Here is a 24,266-nt window from a genome sequence, read left to right on the forward strand (position 1 = left end):
ACTGAGCAGGAGCATGGTGGGCCAAAGGGCTTGATGCCATGCCTCAAGTATTGGTTCCTCAAGTATTACTGGTGGAGATGAAGCCCAACAGAATCCACAATGTGAGTAAGCAGGGTCAAATCTGATTCTTTGCATCTGATCGACTCCTAAAGCGCAAAAAGCTCTTGTACTTACTGCTGGAGTGGTTGTAGTGGGATGATTTTGTCTTGTTCGAATGTCATGGTAATATTGTGGGCATCCAATGTTGTTTGGACCCTGGGCAGCTGATACTCCATCGGGGCAGCAGCCATACCTGCAGACAGAAGGGCTGCAGTAACACCTGACCTGCCTGGTCAACAGGCATGGGCTGCAAGATTCAGGAAGGGCATTGCCAGGAAAGGCAATGCCTCCCTGCTCAGGCCTATCTACTTCCAACTACCTGTTTTGGTGGCAGGTACTGAAAGGGCAGCCTCTCCCCAGAGGGCCTGATGCCAGAGTGCGCCCATCTGGACAGCAGCCATGTGGGCTCTGGTGGCAGTCCTGGGAGCCAGTCCCTGCAGGGGAGTCCTGAGAGAGGCTGAGCCGATGGGGACCTGGGGAGTGGGACTGGGGCTCCCAGTGCACAGCAACCAAGTTGATGCCCTGGTCTTTGGTGGATGGAATGTGCTGGTTCCCTGAGGCACTATGGATCATGGTGTTCCCAGGGTGCATTCTTCCATCATCAGAATCTGGGGAGAGAACTCAAGGTATGCAGGTGAGCATGAAAATCTGGCCAGCTTTCCTCCTCTCTGCTCTCTTTCACCTGCCCAAGGCTACCTGGCAGGATTTTCTGATTCACATCTAGAGGTGTCTGGCCCACACTTCTCATCTGGCTGAGGTATTTTGCACATTGCCTTGACCATTCTTCCTGTTGTTCCATGAGAAACCACATTGCTGTGGCCCCTTCACATCATCCTTTCTTGTTCCTATGATCTGCTTTGGGCATAATTTCTTCCAGCCAGCACTTAAGTCATGCTGACAGAACCTGGGATCCGTCTCCTGTACAGAGTCTTCTGCATGGATAGATTCAAATACTGCTGACTGTTGGTGTAAAGGATCTACATTTTGCCCCTGGCTCCTTTACTTTATAGGAGCCCATGAAAAAAAAGGAGAGAAATTAGGAAAAGAATGATCCCAGTCCCTCTCACAGCCTATTCCAAGTATCCCATCATCAACCCCCAAATTAAAAAAATTCTTCCAAACCTGGGGCAGGGCTGTTTGGGCTGTAACGTGTCAGCAAGGACTGGTGAGTGACATTGTATCCCATAGTGTCCTGCATGCTGGGGACCTCTGCAAAGAGACACATACACAAAATGGGTGCAGTTAGTCCAGTACTGTGCTCTAATAATTGCAAATACATCCAGCAGTCAGCAGGAGACAACAGTTGATGAAAATGTTCCTGTTCCTCTTGTGCGATAGCTGCTGAGCAGCAATTGGATTCAATTGGATTGTCAGGACAAGCGACCTACAACGGGCAGGCAAAAGTCAGCGTTGCAGCTCTGACATGGGGAATAGACACAGACAAGAAGCAAAATGTTCTGAAAAGTTGTGACTCCTTTAGATCCAGTCCACAGAGGGACGAAAGTTGGCTATAGTTTTTGCTACTGAGCCTGCCCAAGTTATCATCCTTCTGGACTGGGATGTCTGGGATCTGTCTGCAGCCCACACACACTGGATCATAGAACCCTGGATTCAAAATGGACACACACCAATGTTGTTCCCAAGCCTCTTGCATACATTTCAAACAGCACAGGTACTGGGACTCTGAAGATGCTTTGTGCGCACAACCTTGGCAAAATCACAGGATGGAAATAGGCAGGCAAAAAGCTGAGAACATAAGCTGGTGCAGAGCTGGGAGTTTCTACTCCTAAGCAAAAGCATGTTGGGAAAAGCTGGGTGTGCAGCAATACCACTCACGCTGTGGCAGGTAGCAGGGCTGTGTGTTGCAGCTGCCCAGGGTGGCTGGTTTCTGTGGCTCGTTGGCTCTGCATGTCTCAGCACTGTAGACTTTGGAGTCGCCGTCAGCACAGATGACCTGGCGTGTCCGGATGCCTGAATTGCAGCTCTTGGAACACTTGGGCACAGAGACAAGGCACTGAGCAGGCAGCAAAGGCTGAATGCAGAAACCCCACGGATCAGAAGTGGGGAACAGCTGCATGATTAGCTGCAGGCTGAGCACAGCTTCCTCCACCAAGACAAAGCAAATAATATTTCAGCTGGAATCATCTGAACAATTAGAAAACCATGGTTTAAACAATTTTACCAGATGTTCCACCCAGCCCTGAAGCATTAGGCTCTGTTCCACACTCAGCCTGTAACATCCAGATGAGCTGCTGTTACCCACAGCGGTGTCAGGGAGCAGGAGAGAATCATTTCAGCCTGAAGGCAGAAAGGCACCTCAATTCTCTGGGGATCCACCAGCTGTGGGTGGGTCAGTTTGCATTCAAGAACAACAAATTAGAAATGGAAAGCAAATGAGGGGCTTTCTTGTAAGCAGCTAACTGGAGTTTGCCTTACTGGAAGCTGAGGATAAGAGGGACCAGAGGCTCAGAGGAGGGGATAGGATGAGGTGTCTGTGCAACCCATATGGCTCATGGCAAGTTCTATAAATATTTGGAGAGTATTTCCCTCTAATTCAGAGAGGCAGATAGGAGACCTTCTGATATCAGAAAGTCAGGGGAAAGATCAGATTAAGGTATGAAACTTCTTTAGCTGTAACTTGGCCCACATCTCATGAAGAAGCATATGTAACATGTTTTAGCCCAGAACAAGCTGGTCTGACTAGCACAGAAGTGAAAAAGTGTGTTTGGAAGTCACTTGATGCATTTGATATACCCATATCTCTACCCCCTGACACTTTTCCCAGGTTGAGGACAGTCTGGCTTCCACCACAAAGACAAGATTAAAGTATATTTTTTAAAACTATTCAGATAAACTGTGCTTCAGATAGATTAAAACATATCACCAAGTGCAATGACCAGTTCTGAAGCCTACATCTCTGAGCCAAACTTGGACTAAGAGCTGTTCTGCTGATCACAGCGATGGAGCAAAGAATTGAGAATAAGCAGGAAGAGTGGGTTGTTTCAGCTTATTGGCTGCATTTTGCCACTGTCACTGAAACGATAATCTCCCTTCAGAAGGATTTATTTTTGTAGCAGCTGCACACAAAGCGGGCATCAGATTAACTGGAGCATTACTAGTGCCAGTTACAACACAACTGTGAGCCAAGAGGCTGGTAATGAAGCAGTCCTTGCTCCCAGCCTCAGTCTATGTGCAGACTGCACGGATCAAAGCTTGTTTGTGAGGAGCACAGCAATACAATCAGTAATTTTGGAGGCATGACAGCGAGGTGCTCACCAGACCCCAGTCTCCAACGTGCCAGCCGATTTCCTGGATGCAGTTCTCCGTAAGGCAGGGCTGCGTGGCCGATGGCTTTGGCTCCATTAGACAAGCGAAGTCCTGAGCCTGGGAGCCCTGCCGTGTCCTGCAGGTGACAGTCCGGGTCTGCACGCCTTCCCCACAGCTGGCTGAGCACTGCAGAAAGGGACCCAACAATTACAAAGAAGCACCTGGTTTCCTCTTGCAGGCTGGGCTCCCTATCATTAGAGCAGAGCACCATTTTGAGACTGCCTGGAACAACCAGCTATCATTAAAATAATTTTCTGGGGTGGGATTTAACAGAGTAGCTGTTTATGCTGCAGAGTAGAAAATAAAGCATGGGAGCATGTGATAGAGTCTGGAAGATTTGGAGCTCACTGGATGATTTTGGCCTATTCACATACTTACTCCTGATGTCTCCCCAAAGGACATGTGGAGGATGAATTTAGAAAAATATCAGAAAAATGCCAGACACTGCAAAATACATTGAGAACAAGAGATGGTAGAAAATATCTGTAAACTCATATTACTTACATGTGATTAAAATCAATGCAAGGTGAAGAATTTTAGGGAAAGTAAAAGGTTAGGTTCTTATATTGCTCATGTCTTTTGTTTGAAGACTTGTGCTCTATTTTTACAGTGTGGAGCTGTGACAACTTCTATACCAGTAACTAGTTTGTGACATTTTCAACACCCTCTTAAATTCACAGTGGTGTTTCCTGGAATCCAACCTACTTCTACATGAATTACCAAGGTGTCTTACAGAGAGCATTAACTTGGGGACAGTCTGAATCACTTCAGATGAGCTTCCCAGCTGAGCTTCAGCCATTCATTTACCAGAGTAACCTTTTAACTCAGAGTACACAAAACACAGTTGCTTCTGAGAACACTGGAATGAATTACTCAGACATCAGTTTGTAAGAACGTGACCCTTGGTGCCTTCCCCAAACAGCACTCTTACTCCACAACCCCAAAGTTCACACCTCACATCCCACAAGGTGGAGGGAAAGAGGGGGTGGAAGGACTTTCCAGTCTGGGTGATCATGCCTCAAAGTTGCATTTTGTGCTGTTGCACAACTCAGGCTAAGTGCAACCACAAGATTGCAAATCAAGTGTTGCAAGCATGCGTGCACTTCTTCTAATAGAGGAAAAGTCACTTGTACTTTAGGGACTGAGTAGACATTCTCTTTACTTTCTAAGCCCTTGGAATGTAAGATGCCTTCTAAAAGCTGTCTGGCTGAACTGAGTGTGTACAGTTTGAACTGTTTCCACTCCTGCAGACAAAAATGCACACAAGCATCAAAAATGAACCACATGGCTGTGTTTGGAGAAGCCCTGTGCAGACATACTGCAAACAGCAGGCCATTAGTATTTCAAGAGTTTTGCTGTCCTGGCTGGTGATGCAAGGTAGCAAAAACCATGGAAATAACTAGCACAGGCAGAAGCCTTGAGCTCCTGTTTCGCAGAGGAGGGCGAAACTGCCTGTGCTCAGTGGATGGACAGAGGCTCTCCTGCCAGCGCTCCCACTTCACCAGGCCTGGCTCAGAAACCAAGCCAGTGCCAGGTGGGGGCTGGGGGGGGCCTGATAAAAACACAAATGTGGAGAAAGGATTGGCAGACCAGGGAAGAGAGGACGTGCAATGAGAAGAGCAGAGGTTCAGGGACATGCACAGCTTTGAGGAACGGGGATATGTTCATAGGAGGGCATCGGAGGGCTGCAGGGAGAAGTTCTACCCCTCTGCACGCCACCTATCCAGGGACACGTGCTTTTTGTAGTCCCAGAAGAGGAGCCTGGCACTTTCTCCCTAAGCTTTGGCAGATGCTCCTCCTGGAGGTGCCAGGAGGGCATTGGCTGCCCAGGGGCACTGACCTGGGACCAGGGCCCCGTGCTCCAGGTGGCACATTGCCGGAGGTTGCAGGGCTGGCTGCGGCGCGGCTGCTGGGCGAAGGCCATGCACTCGGCATCATCCACCACCCCCTGTGGGCTCTGCCCGTCAAACGCCACGCAGTACACCGAGCGGGTCTGCGTGCCCCTGCCACAGGAGGCTGAGCAGGGGCCCCACTCCCCCGTTTTCCACCTGCAAGTCACAGAATCAAGCACAAAAAAAAAAAAAGTAAGCCAAACTGCTTGGAGGCACAGAGGAGTCGGTGCCACATCCCTGAAGAAATCAAACAGAGATTATGTCCCTTTGCAGAATAGAACCAGAGGCGAGTTCCCATTTGACCAAGAGTGCCCAGCTTAATTGGCAATGCAGAGCATTAGTCCTACTCCAGAGACATATCTCCAGCTAAAAAACACTTGTTTTTCTGGAAATGCAAAGCCTCTCCAGAAGGGGAAGATCCCTCTTCATGGCTTTTGGTCTCCAGATGTCTGTAAAAATGTCATGCCTGGAACAGAACATAAAAAAAAAAAAAAAAAAAAAAAAGGAAAGAAAAAGCTCAAAGAGAACAATCCAGATCAGAAAAAAACCAAAAAAACAAAAAAACCAAACTACCACAAGAGCCTAATCCACACATTACACTCCAGATATTATCAGAAACAGTAAAACCAAGCCAAGTCCTCACTCTGCCCGCAAACCATGCCAGGCACTCTCAGAAGTGCTTAACTTTTCACTGATGGCCAGTAGAAAGCTGGTTTATTCCTCCCATCAGTCAAATTCTCTAACTGCAGCACAAAAAGCCCACCAAAATGTAAATGGATTTTTCCTGTCTTTTGTTGCTGAAGCTGCTGCAGAAATGATACACCCTTGCTCACTAGGGGAATGTATCCACAAAACAATCTGTCTAGATACTAAAATCTCTGTCCATGGCCACCCCAGCTTCTCAGAACTAGCTGGGTAGCTCAAACCACACCTTGCATGGCCTGGCTTCAGGGACAATATGATGTTTCATCCCCAAATTCAGCATGCAGTGTAGTCCAAAGGCACTGGTTGTGGAGGGGGACATCATGGTGATCTGCTTGCCATCTGCTATGTCCTCTTATGGCCAGGTAAGGCCCAGCCAGGGAATGAAAGCAGTTCAAGTTTTCTCCCCCAGCATTCCAGCTACTTCCTTAGCCCGGCTCTTGCCACTCCTTAACCAAGTTTCAGCCAGCCAATTCATGTTCACATCCTAACAGAATTCCACAGTAGACTTTGCCATGGTCAGCTCCTAAAAACACCCTTTTTTATTGCTAAAGATGCACATGTCAACCCCAAACTGAATGGCCTCCACTATAAAATCTTTCCTTTGGAAAGGGAACAAATACATTCAGTAGAAGCCATTTACAATGGTGTGGTTGCAGGGCTTATAACAAATTATTCATCAAGTTTTTTGGAAAGGCTGTGTCAACCAGATGGGATAACTTAGAGCTTCTTTCAATTGCGGAAAAAAGACTTCTCTGACCCTTGGTTCATTTCCTTTGTAAGATAAGGTCAGCCATAAGGCTGGGACCCTCATCAGAGGGCAAAAATTGCCAGTCCTAAACTATTAGCAGCTTGCTGGGGGACAATTGTTTTGCTTTTGATACTTTTAACTTCTCATATCTTAGTGTACATTATTGTATCTCTCACATCTTACATGCTCTTTTATGCCTGCTATAGGGCCCATGCCAAAAAGAAGAGCTTTTAAGAAGCTCCAAGTCTCTCTCTATGCCATGCTGGCCAATGTTACAATTGCCCAAACAATCATGCTCTCTTTTCTTTTATGTTATTTTCTTTATCTTGATAAGTAAATTAAAAAAAAATCTTCCAGAACTTTACCCTGATTCCAGAGAAAACATGAGAATAAGCAGTCAAAAGCTATGAAGAAATTGTCCCTTTCTCAGTCTCTAAGAATCAAGTTACCAGAGGCACGTGCAGCCACCTAAGCAAAGCTGCCAGCCAGCACCCTTCACCACCATTTTCACTGGCAAGCATCAAAAGCAAAGCAACACCCATTTCTACCACGTGTGCCAAAGAGGAAAGCCCCCATGATTTCAGTGAACTAGGTGGAGAGCAGAAGAGAGCAGCTGCCTTCCTGTAACTTCCTTCTGCTTGTTACCTCTTCATCTGAGAGCTCCGTGCACCGCTGTGACTCCAGGCTTGCGGCAGGTAGATGTAAGAAGTCCTTTATATACAGAACAAAGGTTTTAAAGAACTTAAAACAAGTAGCTACAGGCTAACACGTATTCAGAAATGTTCCCAGGTGCCCTCTCACACACAAGTGCTCTCAGAGGACTCCAATGGTACACAGACACACACAGCTAATGCTCATGTTACAGCCCTGGGTGTCCATAAGAGCCAAGTGAAGCCAGCTGTAAGGAACAAGGTGGAAATGGCTGGGTGAAGGGGTTTGAAAATGCTGGAGAATGAAAAGACTCCAGGATTCATCCCTTTCTAAAGGAATACACTGGGATGCAGAAATGACATAAAATGACACCAACTCAGACCTTCTACTCTGTAGGCTCCAGCTCAAGAGAAGAAAAATGAGAGAATCTGTTTCATATCTCCTACATGGGCTAGGCAACTGTCTTCCACAATGCTATTTTGGAAGGCAAATTTAATTGGTCTATAAAATGAACACAGGATGTATTAAGCCCTTTCCTTGTGCACACAGAAATCTCCTCACTCATCACTGTGTTATCATCCCAATCTTTTATCTTTGGTTTTCTCTTAGAAGTAAAGCACCTCCTTGGAGAGAGCCATGCTGGAGGGCAGATGTGAGAGGGTCACTTTTTTCTCAGTTCCAAAAGCACTTCAGGAAGAAGTCAGACCCCAGAAGAAGGAAAGAAATCGCACCGTTTTGTCTGGGGACAAGGCTGATGGCCACACGTCCGGTTGTTGTCTGGTTGTGGCTTATTCCTGCACATATAGTCCGGATAAATTTCATTGTCTATGGTACAAAACACCAAGCGGGACTGGAAACCTGGGGGAAAAACAAGAGAGTTTGTACACAAACTTGATCAACTTGATCAACACAAGCCACCCAGCACTAAGTTTGATAGCAGAAGCAATACACTGGGTTGGCAAGACAAGTTTCTTGTCTGTCAAGAAGTTGTGTAGAATCCACACCTGTCCCAACCATTCCGGAAAAGAGACAGGGGCAGGTCTCTGTCTCTCACTACATGGACAAATGATGCCTTCCCACAGTATAGGAGTCTGCTGGAAGAGCAAGGGAGACCGTACAGTTCTGCGTAGCTGAGGGGAACTTTCCTGTTATATTATGGATTGAGACTCACGAGGGGAGTGCCCTACCTGTAAGTTGCTCATGAAGGAGCCCTGCAAGATGTGTGCAGTGTACAGCAGAACTGGGGGTCTCCTGTTAGACTAAAAAGGTCAGTCTTGTGAGGACTGGAAATGGGAGTAAAACTTGCAACTCTTCATGCTTTCTACAGGTTATGAGTGCCCAGCCAATTTTAGCACCTACTGTCACAATATGGCAAAAGTTGCCAAAATGGCCATTAGGATGGAAGACCAGAAGACGCTGATAAGAACTCTATATACGAATCAGTTGGTGAGGGTTTTTTTGAGTGATTGAAGTTTTTTGGTTTGTTTTTCTTTTAAGCTTAAAATCCATAATGTTGCTCATGGAGGAATCTGTGAACTGAATATGATGGGACACCCTAGGAGATCTGACAGTCCTCTTGGAGAGGGGGAATCATCCTGGCTGTGGCAGAGGAGAATGATGTGATTCACTAATGTAGGCCGGGTCTCTCTGGAGAGGACTTCTCAAGTGGTTGAAAAGACTATGAAGACCTGAAGCAAATCAAAACAAAGGCCATCTATGAAGATTCTTAACAGGTCCTAGAAATAAGTCTGAGGGCTAAGAAATGGAAAATAAGAGCAAGGCATAGGCCACATGTTGGCATGGGCCAATCCTGTTGTGACTTCATGCACAACCCTCCCTTGACAAAACTTGAGCAACGCCCTGTGGATCCCTGCGCTGCCTTCCAGCAGGAGACTGCTGGGAAGCTGCTGCAGAGGGCAGCACACTGTCACACTGCCTGCAGGTGGATATAAACCCCACACCAGCCACCAGGGATCAGGTCCCTTCCCCTTACCTCCTCCACATTCGGAGCTGCACTCACTCCAGGAGCTGTAGCTCCAGCTGTAACCCGAGGCCTGTCCTTGCAGGGGCAGGTAATACTCATACTGTACCCCGGTGTTTGGCTCCTGGCTGATGAGCTGCAAAAACATGGGAAGAAATCAGGGAAACTACGCTTTTCGTCTTCACAGCATTTCCCCACCATGTCTGAGGGTTCCAGCTGACTTGTATCCCTCCTATTCAAGAAGCACTAATTCTCTGCACTGGATTTTCTCCTTGCCTTCTATCTTGTTCTGGAGAGGATTACTTTTCAGAGAAGGGTGCATTCATCCCTCTTGGCTTTAGAAGATCCAGCTGCTCCTGTCACAGCAAGTACAGCCCACCCTACAGCACAGCATAACAAGCAGTGTCCTGGAGCCTGTCCCTGCCCCAACACCATTTGATGCTGACTCTTATCTCCCCTAAAGGAATAGACAGGAAACCAACATTGCTTATTTCTGGGCAATAGGACCAGAGCAGCAAAAAGTGCTATTTCTGTGGTCTAGCTTGAAGGCCCACAGCCTTGTAAGATTCCTGGGGTTCCCATCTCATCTCCCGTTTTTCCCAGCATACTCCCACGGTGCAAAGCAAGAGCAGAATGTCAGCAGGGGAAGGCACAGCTTCTCACCTCAATGATGAGGGGTTCTGTGGTGGGACCCCGGGCATGGAGGAGCTCTGGGGCCACATCACCCTCAGAGCTGCGGTCATAGTGCAGCACCGTGCTGGCCACCTGCAGCGCCCGGCTGAAGTCAATCGTCCAGTGCCCGTTCAGGTAATACTCCCCTCGCACATTCTTGACAGCTGGACAAACCCACATGCCAGAGAAAGGATCACAAGGTTGCTCCTGTTTCCACTCAATACTGTGTCACAAGCAAATGAGACTGACCGCCCATCCTCCATAAGTGCTGTCCTCCCTGTATGGCTTTTTTAGCAGAAGCTGCTAAACCATGTTCAAACAGTGGTTCTTGCCAGCTTTGCTGCAGATCAAGAACTTTTGCTGCACAGCCAAATGCCTCCAGCATATTCCTGCCCTGCCTCTGCATTCCCTACTGTTAGTTGCTGGAGCACAGCCAATGCCGGCCTCTGTCCTTCTTACCACTAAGATGTGGGATTCACACTCCACTGACTTTACACCACTACTTAGTTCATTAGATACTCTATTCAGAAAGCAAGATATCTACAGTTTTCTACAAAGGAAAATGTGACCAGACTAATTTGTCCTAAGCACTCAGTGATAGAACACTCAGAAAGCAGAAGAGTATCTGCTTTATCCACTGGAATTTCCTCAGCCCTGTCCAGACATCTAGGCAAGGCCTTTTCTCCCTCCTTTTTCCCCTCTGCAGAATGACCAGAGTTGGAGGCTGTACAAATGCTCCAAAGAAATCTATGGAGAAAAGATGCCCATCCAAACTTCTAGATGGCAGGAGTAGGTAGGGTTTGCATTCACCAAACAGAGCTCACAGCCAAACTTACTTAGATTCCTTGTAAGTTACAGGCATGAAGTCTCAATGTGAACAGCAAGATCTCCATAGGACAAAAAATGAAGTAAATGTGGAGCCCAGAGTTGTGCATCACTCGCATTTCAAGGATACTCAATATTCTGATATTCAGTTTTTCACTCTGCCATATCAAGCCCTCAAGGTAAACCCATACCTCAAAACCAGGTTTTGGCATAATGGCTGAAATCCAGATGGACTGATACAGAGATTCTGACATCAATCATACCTAGGAAGTTCCTGCTGGGCTTAACCTCCTTAATTTGGATGCTTGTAGCTCCCACAGGGATAATAAAGATTTGATTGTAACCTGAAAAAAAAAAAAAAAGGATTATTCAGTATCTGACTGTGGGTGCCATACAGCTACTCCCCTGTGCCAAAGATGTTCATGGCTTCATTTGTGCCTGAACAACTAGATGAGCTTTTTGATGGTGACATGAAGCATTTCCATCATCTCTTTAACTGCATGCTGAATAACCTCACCCTACATTATCCACAGATCAGTCCATGTGTAAAAAATTCCAATGACACCTCAGAAAAGTCCGTTTGCTACATTTTGAAGTCCTTGGTATTTCAGCAAGAATCATACTGGAGTTCAACATAGAGAGATGTGACCACAAGTGCAGATGACATCTTGGAATTTTTCAAAATTGGCCAAATGCAGAAGATGCAGTCCCATTTCTAGCCCTGTATATGTCCTGGTGGGGCTATCAAAACACTGGACAGCCTTACAAGGCAGTGTGTGGTGATGTTATTGTGCTGCATTTATAGCACCTGCTGGAGAGGCAGTGGGGAAAGCCATCAGCATCATGGCAAGTACTCCAGTGTGGATACAGATTAACAAAGTGATTCCCAGGATAAGGCCAAGAGTATCTTTTGTGATGTTAAGGCCACGCACTGTACAGATATTTCAAGTGAACATCCAAGTATGCCTATAACAATCATGGGAGCGAGTGTCCCCACTAGCCCTTGTAGCAGTTGATTTTTGGTTTAACTCTCTCCTTCTCACCTGCCCAGACTACCTAGGATCATCTGTACCTTTGGGGAGGCTGGCCACATCAAAAGTGCCCTTCACACCATAGCAGGTGCTGCCATCTCCTCCACACTGCAGGCACTTGTCCTCCTTCTTGGCAGATTCCAGCATATTATCACAGCCAACGGCCTGTCAGAGCACAGGAGCATTAGTAGGAATAAACTGTGATGACAGAAAGGGAAAAAAAGGTCAAATGCTGGACAGATCTATTGAGAAAGCCTGAATCTAGGGAGCCCGGAAAGTCGGGATAGGGCAGAGAAAACAACAAAGCTGTTATCTACTATTTCACAGACAGAGCCAGATGAATGCTATCCAGATGCTCCTCAGCACATTGAAACTGAGTGATTCACCTTTTCTGATGCTATGATGAAAGGTCAAGTAGAACAAAGGGAGACAACAGAAAGACTGACAGACCCAATGATGAATGAAGGAAGTACTGAGATGACTAACCTGACAAACTCCCTCTACGCAGATATCTCGCTTGCCAGGTTCACAGGTAGTCCCATCTACCACTGCTTCCTTGTGCCTGTAGTAGAAGTTTTCTCCCTTGGGAATACAGTTTAACTCACACTTATTAGGTGCTGGCAGGAGAAGAAAAAGAAACATTATATAATAGCTTGATACTGGATCAGGAGCCTGGTTCTAGATTACAGGAGTAGAAACAGAGGGGCCTACTGATACTAAGTGGCAGATATTGAATGAATTTCTCAGTCACAAACTGCTGGAGGCTGGAAAAATACTCTAGTAAAATCTCACTGTACACAAATATTTCCTTAGAGGACATTGGTCTAAGTGGATATTTGGTTATTCCTTAGTAGGATTGCTCTTATACTCCCTTGGAGTACAGGGCTTTCTAGAATGAGAACAAGTGCTGATACAGAACTGTTATTTTAACAAGCAACAAAAAACCCTTTGAAATCTATCTTAAAATCCCTCATAATTTGTTAACCAACAGTGAATGATACCATATCAAAGCTCAGAGCAAGGACCCCTGGTTCCCACACTTGCCTTCTGAGCTGGTTCGTCAAGAAAGCATGGTCTGATGAAAGAGATGTATTTTCTGAAGCACTCATTAATTACATACATTTGCTGCCCTGGTGCCCTGCTGATTTTCTTTTGACCATATTGGAAAATACAGCAGAACTTCTGCTCCTCTAATACTTTGGAACTTAGGTGCAAGCAGTTCCAGATTTCCTTGAGCAATGTTTCTGAAGGAATAATAAAGATTTGGCTGTTACAAGAAACAAGTACATATTGCTGCAATGCTGTCTCTTGGCCCATACATCCAGTGTCTTCAGGACAGCAATGCTTTGCTGCTGGCAAAAGGATTTTTTTCCATGCCAACTCCTGCCCTCCACTCCAACTAAAGAGTACCTTGCAAGAATACTACAGTAAAAATCATTACAGTCACTTCAAAACATATTGTTGATAGGTAGTGATGAAGCGTAACTCCACATGTTTATCATTACCTCCATAATATGGAAGCCACTTATATTTCTTGCCTTGGAATTCTGTCCCATCAAACTCTGCACACTGCTCTGCCCGGAAATCCCGGGAACCTTCCGGGCAGTTCTGTTTGGAAGAGAAAGTGTTTGAATTGGAGTGTTATAAAAAAGGAGGAAAATAAAGTGTACAATAAAAATGCCCCTTCAAACTGGGGCATTATTTCAACATAATTTTGAATGGATACTGTTAATGAACTGCATCCAGTACTAACATCAGAGAAACAGGAACTAATAATCACATCTTATTTCTGAATAAGAATGATGTTTGTCTGGGGAAAAGCAGCAACAGGAAAGAAAAGCTAAAACCATACCTGAACATTACATGACTGATAGCTTCGTGTTGGTCCAACACAACTGGAAGGACCTTCTGTCCTGGAAGACAGAAAAAATACATGGAGCTCTCTGAAGAATACATGTGCAAAAAGTCATCTCATAGCAGACATTACAAATCACCTTCACACCAAGCATATCACCCTCACAGAGTTCCCTGAAACAGCAAAATAACTAATATGCACTTCTTCACCACATTAAAGCAAGCTGGCATTTTCTAGTGGCATTTTAAGCTATGGTTTGTGTTCTGGCATGAATGAGACACACATCATGAAAAACTGCAGTACAGCTCTTCAGGGTCACGTTTCAACTAAATAATGGAAGCTGAGATTTTAGTCCATCATCCACCAGCAAACAGTCCAGTTGTTCATACAAGAAAGAGAAACATGTTATGTGCAGCACAAGGATAGTGGCCAATTCAGAATATCTTTGTGCATCATTTATCTTGATTTTTTGTGCCCAATAGGTCCCTTATTAGGGAGAGTGAAACATGCCTATGGAAAGTGTGCAATACCCTTAGTCCAGTCGAATGACCCCAGCTGAGAATTATGGAGAGTAACAATTATGAAGGAAATTGATCTAAAAAACCAATCAATGCCTAACACTTCAGTCTTCCTAAAATGGAGACAGGGATTCTGGGAGGTATAAACCATAATGGGCAGCCTTCAAAAGAGACTTTTCTTTATTCTCTGTGGGAAGCAGGAGCTTCATAACTCTGGCTTCTTCTATTACAAAACCTCCTCTCATTTCTCTAAACAGAGAGAGGCTGTTTTTTAAGGATATTTTTGAGAGTCTGGCTTTTTTCCCCTCCTTTGCTTTGTTTTCATCCACAACAAGATCTCTACAGTCCATCATTCCCAACAGGTGCAGTACCAGTCATCATCCTCATTAGGATGCAGCTGACCCAGCTGCAAATGAGGTGGCACAGTGCTAACACTGCTTGAGCCAAATTCACTCTTCCATTTCTTCTGGGGTAATTTGCCATCCTGGGAATCATAAACCTAAGGAAACCTCAGTGCTGTCGCCAGCTCTCAGGAGAGAAACCAACTGCTCTGGCCTGTTCTCCGTCTCCCCAAGGGTTTACCACACGGACCTGATTGAGCAGCTGCTACCATGCCAATCCCCTGATTGCACAGCCTCAGATCTCACAGAGAAACTGCTGTGGTCTATCAAAGGAGACAAAGCAAGCACATGTTGAAGAGGGCACTACACAAAACAGCAGTGACAACACTGAAACTGAGGTTCATCTCAAAGTGGACTCATTCCCCTGGGATCAAACACTGAGACTTTTTTTTCTGGATGTATATTGGAACATAACTGCGGGATCTCAGTAGCACTACAATACATTTAAAGAAAAGAAATTAAAAAAAAAAAGGGGTTAGCCCTCACCTTTGGGAATAGCAGTGCCGCTGCCGAAAGCTGACTCCACCGCCACAGCTCCGACTGCACTTGCTCCATTCACCCCAGCTCCCCCAGACATCAAGCTGCCTTTTCATCCGGTGGCCCTGGGAATAAAAAAACCCCACAGACATAGCAAAAAGACATGGCAACACAGGGGAAAAAAAAAGAAAAGAAAATGAAGCAGAAATCCTATGTGTTCCCTTGCAAAAAAAGGCTGTCTTGCTGTGCTGTATTCCTAACATGAAAAGTGGCACACAGTAGTACATCAGAAAGATCAGGTCTCTAGTATCCAGGAGTATTAGCTTGCTGAAGCCATATAGCACATCCAGCTTCATAATCCCTCTTCTACTGTTTGTCTATTCATAGAATTTCTACACTTTTGAATAACGATCTAAAAGAAGAGAACATCTTCCTCTCAGCAAGGCAGCAAAGGCAAATCATTACTTCAGGGACTCTGAGCACTGTCACTCCACACCAGATCAATACAGCCACTTAAACCCAAATCCTTGGCTCTAAGTCCAATACTTAAGAGAAGGAAAGGAAGTAGAAAGAAATACCCCAGAACACACTTTTTACTGCAACAGAATTCCATATATGGAGCTTCATTCCCCTTACCCAACTGTGTCCAATGAGTGTCAAGGTCTGGGCCATCATTAGCAAAACTCTTATTAATTTTGTATTTAGAAAGTTGGATTACTGACATTAAGAGAAATAACTTGATAATATAGACAGAAATTTACAAGTATGATGGAGCCAACCAAAATACATTGTCTTGGAAACGTATAAAATACCATATTTTCAGAAAAAAAGGCCTTCTGCAAGCTGATGGGATGCACATACAGCAGGACATGTGGTTAGTGGGAAGAATGGCAATATCTTAAGGGAAAAAGTAATATTTTCAAGATGCAGTAGGATTAATTCTGCTTGAAAAAAGAAGGTAAGTGTAGGGTTACCTGGTGAGTGACACTGTAAAACCAGAGTTTGCAGGGCAGCTGCAAACTGAAGGGCAGTTTATGTATACAATTGTACCACCGAGAAGGTAGTGCGGGTCATTTGGGCACTGAGACATTTGCTGTAGTGAAGAGCGGGCAGGCAGAGAAAAAAAAGTAAAAAATTATTGTGATGTGATCTAACTCGCCTCCACACACAAACATCCAAACCTCTGCTAGAAATAGGAGCTAGTCTAATAAATCATCCAGGGAGTCCAACTCAGGCAAGATGCATGGGTTAATCCTCCCTTGTCATTTAGACAGGCTTTATAGTTTTTCACACACACACACACCACACACACACACACACACACTCTCTCTCTCTGCCTTACTGTATGTCCAAGTTAGTCTTGTTTCTTTACTTCACCCTTTTTAAAGGAAATAATTTCCTGCTGCTGGCAGAGCGACAGTCAGAAATATTAGCCAATCATATCTATGCATTTACTACAGAATTACCCACAACTGTCTAGCTGTGGAGTCACTCCAAATTACTATCAGTATTTCTCTAATGAGAAACCCTTTCTTCCTAGCTCAGCTACTTACTTTTCTTCACACATTTTTTTCTAATACCTCTGGTTCAGACTAACTCTGTTTGTCTTCATCCTGCTCGTTCAGTGGCACTGCCCAGGTTACAGCCACTTCTACAAACCTCCTCTTGGCCAAGTCAACATCTCCCTGATCCTGTGCCAAACCCTTCTCCCACTCTTTCACTCCAGATATTCAGGTCACTGTTTGTCTTCTGCATTCTCATTTGCCTTTCTGGGCATAATCCCAACAATAGTGTTTTAGCTTTCAGCAAGGCTTTTTCAGCAATCGTATTTTCCCAAGTTTTTCTTTCAGACACCTAATTCCTCCCCCTGTAATCCCTCCTCCCTCACCCTCAAAAGAATAAAATATGCTACCACTCTTTCTCAGCAGTCTTATTCCTCTGTATCAACTGACTGATTTAGGTGCAGTATTAGCTCACCCTGGAAACAAGGGACCTTTCAGTCAGCATAAGGGAGAAGGAAACGTGTAGATAAAAATCCAAAGGAAGAGCATTTGAAAGTCAGATTACTGGAAGGCAATTAGGATAGAAAGCCCTTCCTTGACACACACACACACCACCCTGATAAATATTCCAATATCCCTCCTACAGAACTAGCATTATTTATTCCTTTTATAGAGAGTAAAATCTGCAGGGACCCTTTGTTGTAAGGCTTATGCATCCACAGAGTTCAGGAACAATCATTTTTCTCAGTATCACTCCATTTATGTACACCCCAAAAGGAGCATCAGACAAAAGAATCCTCCCAAAGCTGTACAGTGTCAGAGAAAGATTTTAATAGGGGCCCAACTCCCATATTTGGAAATCTGTGTACAGTCCTCATTACTTCAGTAACTGCACATGTGCAGGCAGACGAAGATAAAGCTGCATGTTTATAATAAATAATAAATATATTATTACATAACCTGATAACAGGACATTTTTAGATGCTGTCAGCCTGTTTCTGCTCCAAAAGCCTCTTTCTGCTCTCTTCAGACTCTGGAATGCTTTTATCTCATGTCAGCCAGGACAACTAAATTCCATTCCCTCATGGATTTCAGAATGAAAAATCGACAATCTTCATCACTGTTACAAATTCATTCAGTTCTGTTCTTCTCTTGCTTCAGCCTGACATTCATACTAGAATGTAGTTTCTTTACCTGCATAAAGTATATCTTTTAATGTTTCAAGAGAAGTGAGAAAATGCATACAACCACCTTTCCTGACCTCTAAAAACTCCCCAAAAAGCAGATAGTTAGTAGTGCCCAACTGCTCTGTCCAGTTTTATCACCAGTTGAGACACCAGCAATGCATCCTCTCTGGGAATATTGATATTGCCCATGACCTGGCACTGTGGGCTCTCAGGGCTCATTCACATACAGGCAGCAGTGGCATACAAGTTTAGAAGGCCAGGGATTTCATTTGTATGAACACTGCATTGCTTTCATCAGTTCCTAGACAGATGAACTGCTGATGTAGTTGCAGCATCTGCTGTTACCAGGCCAACTGTATCTGATATCATCAGCAAGTAAAGAGCTATGCCTCTGAGTCATTAGACCTCCAGACCTCATCTGCAAAGACAATTCCAGTATGCATCCCAGGCAAAGAAAAGAATTCTGGAAAAGTGTCCTAGATAGCTTATTATGTACCATGTAATGTTTATTTTTGTGTATGACACATGCACTGGAAGAGAAGCTATGAATGGGACTTGACTCAGAAAAACAGAAAATGCTCACACTATGTAGGAGCACTTTAAAAGGGGTCCTTGAAAGACTTTCCAGTCAGTTTGATGAGATGGATAGAAAACTATGCATGGGAAGAGGGCTGTGCTTCCCAGACAAATGCATTGCAGGCATGCAGTGATCCACAAAGTTCATATCACCAACTGTGGAGAAGTGATTCAGTGGGAACAATTTTCTAGTGCCTTGTTGCAACTCAAATACCAGCAAGCTATCAAAGAAAACATCAATTTATTATACAATCCCAAGTGAGCAGTGAAGTTCTGCAGTCACTAATCCAAACAACCTACATCCCAGGTAAGTTCTTACCCCTTGCTCCTTGGGCACCTTTCAGGACTCAGAGACAGTCACCCTGATTTATTTTGTGATGTTTGTTTGGTGCTGCTTTTCCAGACTGACGAGCAGGAACAAAACATCCTGTTGCACCACCCCAACAGTTGCTGTTACTGATAACCACACTATGCCCAGAAGGTTGCACGGCTTTGGCCTATTGAGATGCAACTGAAGCATTGTTTTGGACACTGAAACGTCCTTACTGTGATTTCTGGGGCTGTTTCACTTGCTTACTAGGTTCCATTGGAATCAGGCACAAATCTCAGCGCCGACAGGGAGAAGGTGGCGAGAAATAGAGGCTGACGACAAAGCCCTGTCCAGCTGTTACCCACTGAAAACAGATATTGCTCACAATGATAAAATGAGTAATGTGGTGTCACACTTATGTAGTGTTTCCATGGCATAAAACTACAGTCAAAATCAGACTCTTTCTCTTTAACCTTTCTTAGTATTTTTGAAATAACACTGGTCATTTTATTTGATAAATATCTACTTTCTGGTGTTTATAGTTTCTGAAATATGGTAAATGTTTATTTTAACACACCCTGAACTGTAGCATCATTTAGGAAACATGATGTAGGAGAGAAGGGTGAAAGCCAAATACCTAACAAAAGAAAACTATCACCACTATCACTTCTGTAATGGTTTCATTGCCAAAGTCTTGGCAAGGAAGAAGTCTCCAGTCAAAAAATGAGGCTTTGTTAACATTGAATAATAAGTGCTTAGGGAGAAGTTAATTGATCAGAGAAAAGTTTGTAACAGAAAGGGGAAAAGAAAGAAAAGTGTCAAGGTGCCCCAAAGATTGGCTGCTCAGTGTGGGCCAGTAGTGGGAGACTCTCCCAGGACAGCACAGCGGGCCAGGGAGCAGCCCCAGCCCGGGGAATTGGGCATCTCCACCTGAAACTAGGCTGGGAGTTGGGACTGCAGGTGAGCCTGACTCATCAGGGTCCATGGCTGGCCAGGCAGAGTTGCGCAGATCCTCACTGGGGCAGGAGGCAGCAGTCCCAGGAGCCTACAAGGGTGTCCTGGCCAGTGGGCTGGGTGTGGAGAGTCCAGCCAGGGCCCGTAAAGCCTAGTAGTGCCCCCAGAGCCCTAACAAAATAACCCACATGGACTGTGTCCTTAGACCATGTGCTCTTTGGTATACAAACCATTTCCTTCCTCTTTCTATATCCAGAAGAATTACCCAATACTACAATGATGACCACCAATAATATATTTTCACATAGCTAAGCTCTGCATGACATGTAGTATCCAACCCTCAAACTTAATTGAAAGGGAGCTGAAAACATTCAGTTTATGTTACATGTTTATAATTTAGATATCTGCTGCTATGCCAATATGCATTTTCAAGATGGCTCCATCTGCAACCAGCTAGGATATTAGCCAAAAATGTTACCAAAAATGAGCTAATTAATCCAAACCACATCAGCAAAGCATTTTTTTTTATATAATTCTGTCTCAACCATTGATCTTGGCTCAGACACAGCAGGCTTGCGAAGAGCTTTGAAGGTGAATAATGCCAAGTACCATTTCTATGAATAATGAATAAGTAATCAAAGAATTGTATTTGAGTAAAACTAGAAAAACAAGAGTGAAAGTGAACAAGATGGTGACAGCAGGAAGCAAAATACAAAGTGATGCAGAAGAAGTGAGTATCTCATTAAGATGAGCTGCTCTACAAAGATGAGGGAAAAAACCCAGGCTTTGTTAGCTTTAATGGCTTGTGGTTTACACTCACTGTGTACATCTCCTTTCATTCCACTCTCATCCTAGCCATGGCTCGTTAGCATATGCCCTCTAGCAAACAGTAAAATCCAGCAGTTCCCCAACACCTTCATTTTCTCAAAACACTTCAGATTCTCCCTAAATCACTGAACCCTCTCCCTCGTGGTCCCCTGCTCTTTTCCACGTTCCCTGTTCAACTCTCCCACACTCCTCACTGTGCTACCTCTCTTTGGGCTGCCCCACCCTACAGCTAGCTCCTTCCACACTCACTGATTTTCTGCCAGCTGGGGAGGACGTGGTGCATGCCTGGTGCGCTGCACAGCCAGGGACGTGCTGCCCCATGGGGCAGTGGGCAGAGCAGGTACCAGTTGCTTTTCAGAAATGGAAAGGCTTCCAGAAACTCTGGGTGGCCTGGAGATGAGAAGGGAATTTAAAAAGACACAGCCATTGCAGAGAAGTCAAATTAATTCTTGGAATCCTTGTGGAGGAAATGGAGCGCATTCAGAAAACTCTACAAAGAGGATGATTGTGAGTAAACTTTATGACCCCAAACTTATTTGGAAAAGTGGACAAATCACACAGTATGAGGTCACTAGAAGTTGTTTATCCAAGGGGCCTAACAGGAACTCAAAGTTGAAATGGATAAACTGTTACACACTAGCAGACAACCCTCTCAGCTAAATCCACTTCAACATGTGATTATTGGAAAGTGGAAAATCTGACACCAGTTTACAAAATGATCCCAGGGGAACCCATGGAACTGTACATTCACGGAGCATAAAACTGATGTCAGCTGATAAATTAATAGAAATTATAACAAAGAACAGAGCTAGCAGGCACCTGCATAAATACAGGATGTTTGGAAAAAGTCAATAGGACTTTTAAAGGCAAATTCTTCTAAGAATATTGCAGTTTTTCAATTCACAAACACGTCAACAAAGGTAACCTGCCAGATGCACTCAGATTTAGCACAACACTTCCAAAAAATCCTTCACCTAAAGCTCTGAAGGAAGTTAAGCAGTCAGAAGGACAATTCTTCAATGGATGATGAGAAGGTGGTCCAAAGACAAAAGCAGGAATAAAATCTCCACCCACTGCAAGAACTGACATTAGCAGCAGTATTCCATAAGGAACCAGAATGCCTCAGCACATTTATGAGCTATGCCAAAACCACAGAAGTAATGAAAGCAGATGATAAGGGTAATATAGGGTAATAAAGGACAAGAGAAAACCAGGGACTTACAGCAAAGAACCACGGGAAAGCATTATAGTATTAGTGATTTATCACTAAATGACAGTGGAGATTTAATGTAGGCAACTTAAGTGACACAGGGGAAACACAAATCCTGTCCCAAATTGCTCTTTTTTATTAATTATTAATTAATATTAATAAATCATTACATTGTAGCTGATATTTAGCTCTCAAGAGCAGGATCTTGATATTATGGCTTCAAGGAGGCATTGACCAAATTCAGGGAAGAGAGACAGAGATATCTCAAGCTCAAAGGGTTCATAAACTGGAAGTGTATTGGGGGAAATTGTATTTGCCTACCTTTTAATGGTTTTTTCTAGACACATGTTTGTGACATTGCTGTAGACAGGTTATAGGCCAAAACAAACTGGTTCCACCTGGTAAAATTGTTCTTGTTCATGTTTTCTCCCTTTCCCTCCATATGAATAACAGTAAAATCTCTTCTTTCTCTGCACTCACAGTAATTTTTACTGTTTCTGTATGACCTTAACTTTTATGTCCTTATGCACCTTCTGGCCTTTGTTAAAGCTGGGTAAAGGCATCTAAAAGTTTATTCAACAGATTAGCACCTTAAACAATAACAATGTTGAGTTATTCAGAATAAATTAAAACCCAGCATTTCAACCTAGAAATGCAGATCCATATAAAGAAACAGTGCTCAGAGGAAACGTATGACCTGGACAGATGCCGTATGTCTGGGAAAGTGACATACTGAACTTAAATGGTGGCCAAGCAAAATTTCTCCTTTCATTCAGCATGGCTTCAAGAGGAACTACTGATTGCATGCAGGAGGTAGAGTCTAATGCTACAGAGAAATGTCAGCCTTCACAGTCTCAGGGTATTTCAGTGATATCCCTTCCCCAAAAAATCACCAATATCTCCAAATTGGAGATAAGCAGGTGAACAGATGAACTGAATAGAATAAATTCAATTTCTGGTTCTTTTAACATACAGTATGATTTTTTTAATTAGTTTTGAGAAAACAGACACTCATTTAAGCAAATTTCCATCTGCAAGGGAAACTAAAAAACTTGGCTTGATTTCTGGTCTCTCATCCCTGATCTTCAAAGGTGGCCTAGAAAGCAAAACACTTACTCCAAGTGATAATTGCCTCTTTTTTCCCCCCACTCTCTCTTCCTTTACACCTAACAACCATGTAATGTCTTCCTTTGTTAATACTTCCACTCTAATCTGTAGGTCATCTTTTACCTTAGATGACCAACTCACTAATAAAGTTCAACTTCAAGTCAGGCAAACTGTTTACAAGCTGCATTTACCTCAGAAATATCCTGCCTCTCACTCAGAAAGGAACAGGAATCCCAGTCCGTAATTGCTGCATTCTTTTTCTGATAATATCACATCGGCTTACCATAAAGTAACCTCTCCCAGCAAAACTAAACCTCATGGCTAATACTTCTAAGACCAAAGAAAAGAAAATAATGAACTAACCAAAAATCCATTCTCTTTATTTCAAGTGATAACTCTCTCTAGCTTTGAAGCAGAAGACAGCAATTACTGCTTTGCAGATAACATCCTTAAGAACCAAAGGCACTACCAGAATTCGATTATTTAATTGCCATGTTAGACTTTTCATAAGATGTGCCACAATAGGCCTGATGACTTGACCCTATTAGCTCTTTCAGAAATGCTGTCTACAAAGCACTTGAGTAACAGATGTTGACGGTTCTTAACAGAAGTATCTTTCATTTCTTGTAACAGTGCTCAGAAGAGCATTTACTTACTGAAAATGCAGAAGGTGACGTTGCTGCTAGCATGAGCAGAAGGAACAGGTTCTTCATCTCTGCCTGTGGGAACAGAAAAATTACTCAAGATTGCTTGCTTCTTTGCTGTTTGGTGGAAAAGCTACAATACCATGAAGTAAAAAATGGAGGTGGAAGTAAAATAAGGAGGAGAGAAGAAAAGCAGTTTTACCACAAAACTCCCTGGAGAGATGAAGGCATCTGCAAAGATTGAAAACACCCTGCACATAAAGCCAAGATATAATTACTGAGAGTGCCTAATTCCCTGAACTTTCCTCTGGTATTATGAGAACACCATCCCCAGGCACAGTGGAAGGTGCATGCTGTTGCATGTCTGCCCTCCCACCCCTTTACGTATACACCTGATAAAATACTTGAGGATTGCAATGACTTCAACCAACCCAAGGTAAAAAATTCCACAGTTAACATTTCTGTACCCTCCATTCATCTTGTGTAGTTGTGCTTGTTTAAAATCCAATAATTCATCATGGATAGCTATAGCTAGATTCCACCATGAGCAGTTACATGCCCTCTGCAGAACTAGAAAGGAGAACAGATCGTGTAGGCTGGTATGGCAGCATACAACAGCTCCTAAATTTGGGATGTTGTCCACACTTGGGACCACAAAACTTTTTTGGTACATTCCCTGTTGCTACTTAATCCTTCCTCTTTTGAGTTGCAGTGAGAGAGACTAGATACTCCTACCACAGTTTTATCTAGTTTGGGCTTCTTTCTA

The 24,266-nt window shown here is 44.0% G+C and overlaps 1 protein-coding gene across 1 annotated transcript in view; it reads right to left on the reverse strand.

Moving 5' to 3' along the window:
• The window catches only part of PAPLN (papilin, proteoglycan like sulfated glycoprotein), a 34,495-nt gene extending 10,926 nt beyond the window's left edge, over window positions 1-23,569 (reverse strand). The window contains exons 1-17 of the mRNA XM_054276034.1: window positions 23,513-23,569; window positions 15,192-15,307; window positions 13,784-13,844; window positions 13,437-13,539; window positions 12,418-12,548; window positions 11,973-12,096; window positions 11,164-11,244; window positions 10,067-10,239; window positions 9,416-9,539; window positions 8,154-8,280; window positions 7,417-7,482; window positions 5,267-5,474; window positions 3,376-3,552; window positions 1,936-2,092; window positions 1,222-1,308; window positions 419-707; window positions 175-292 (exon numbers count right to left, since the gene is read on the reverse strand). Of these exons, the coding sequence (XP_054132009.1) occupies window positions 175-292; window positions 419-707; window positions 1,222-1,308; window positions 1,936-2,092; window positions 3,376-3,552; window positions 5,267-5,474; window positions 7,417-7,482; window positions 8,154-8,280; window positions 9,416-9,539; window positions 10,067-10,239; window positions 11,164-11,244; window positions 11,973-12,096; window positions 12,418-12,548; window positions 13,437-13,539; window positions 13,784-13,844; window positions 15,192-15,307; window positions 23,513-23,569 (2,199 nt within the window). The remainder of the gene's footprint in view (window positions 1-174; window positions 293-418; window positions 708-1,221; window positions 1,309-1,935; window positions 2,093-3,375; window positions 3,553-5,266; window positions 5,475-7,416; window positions 7,483-8,153; window positions 8,281-9,415; window positions 9,540-10,066; window positions 10,240-11,163; window positions 11,245-11,972; window positions 12,097-12,417; window positions 12,549-13,436; window positions 13,540-13,783; window positions 13,845-15,191; window positions 15,308-23,512) is intronic.
• Between the last annotated feature and the right edge of the window lie 697 nt (window positions 23,570-24,266).

Source organism: Melozone crissalis, unplaced genomic scaffold (assembly GCF_028551555.1).
Source record: "Melozone crissalis strain CALT ecotype California unplaced genomic scaffold, PUWL_Pcris_2 ptg000018l_1, whole genome shotgun sequence".
Lineage (NCBI taxonomy): Eukaryota > Metazoa > Chordata > Aves > Passeriformes > Passerellidae > Melozone > Melozone crissalis.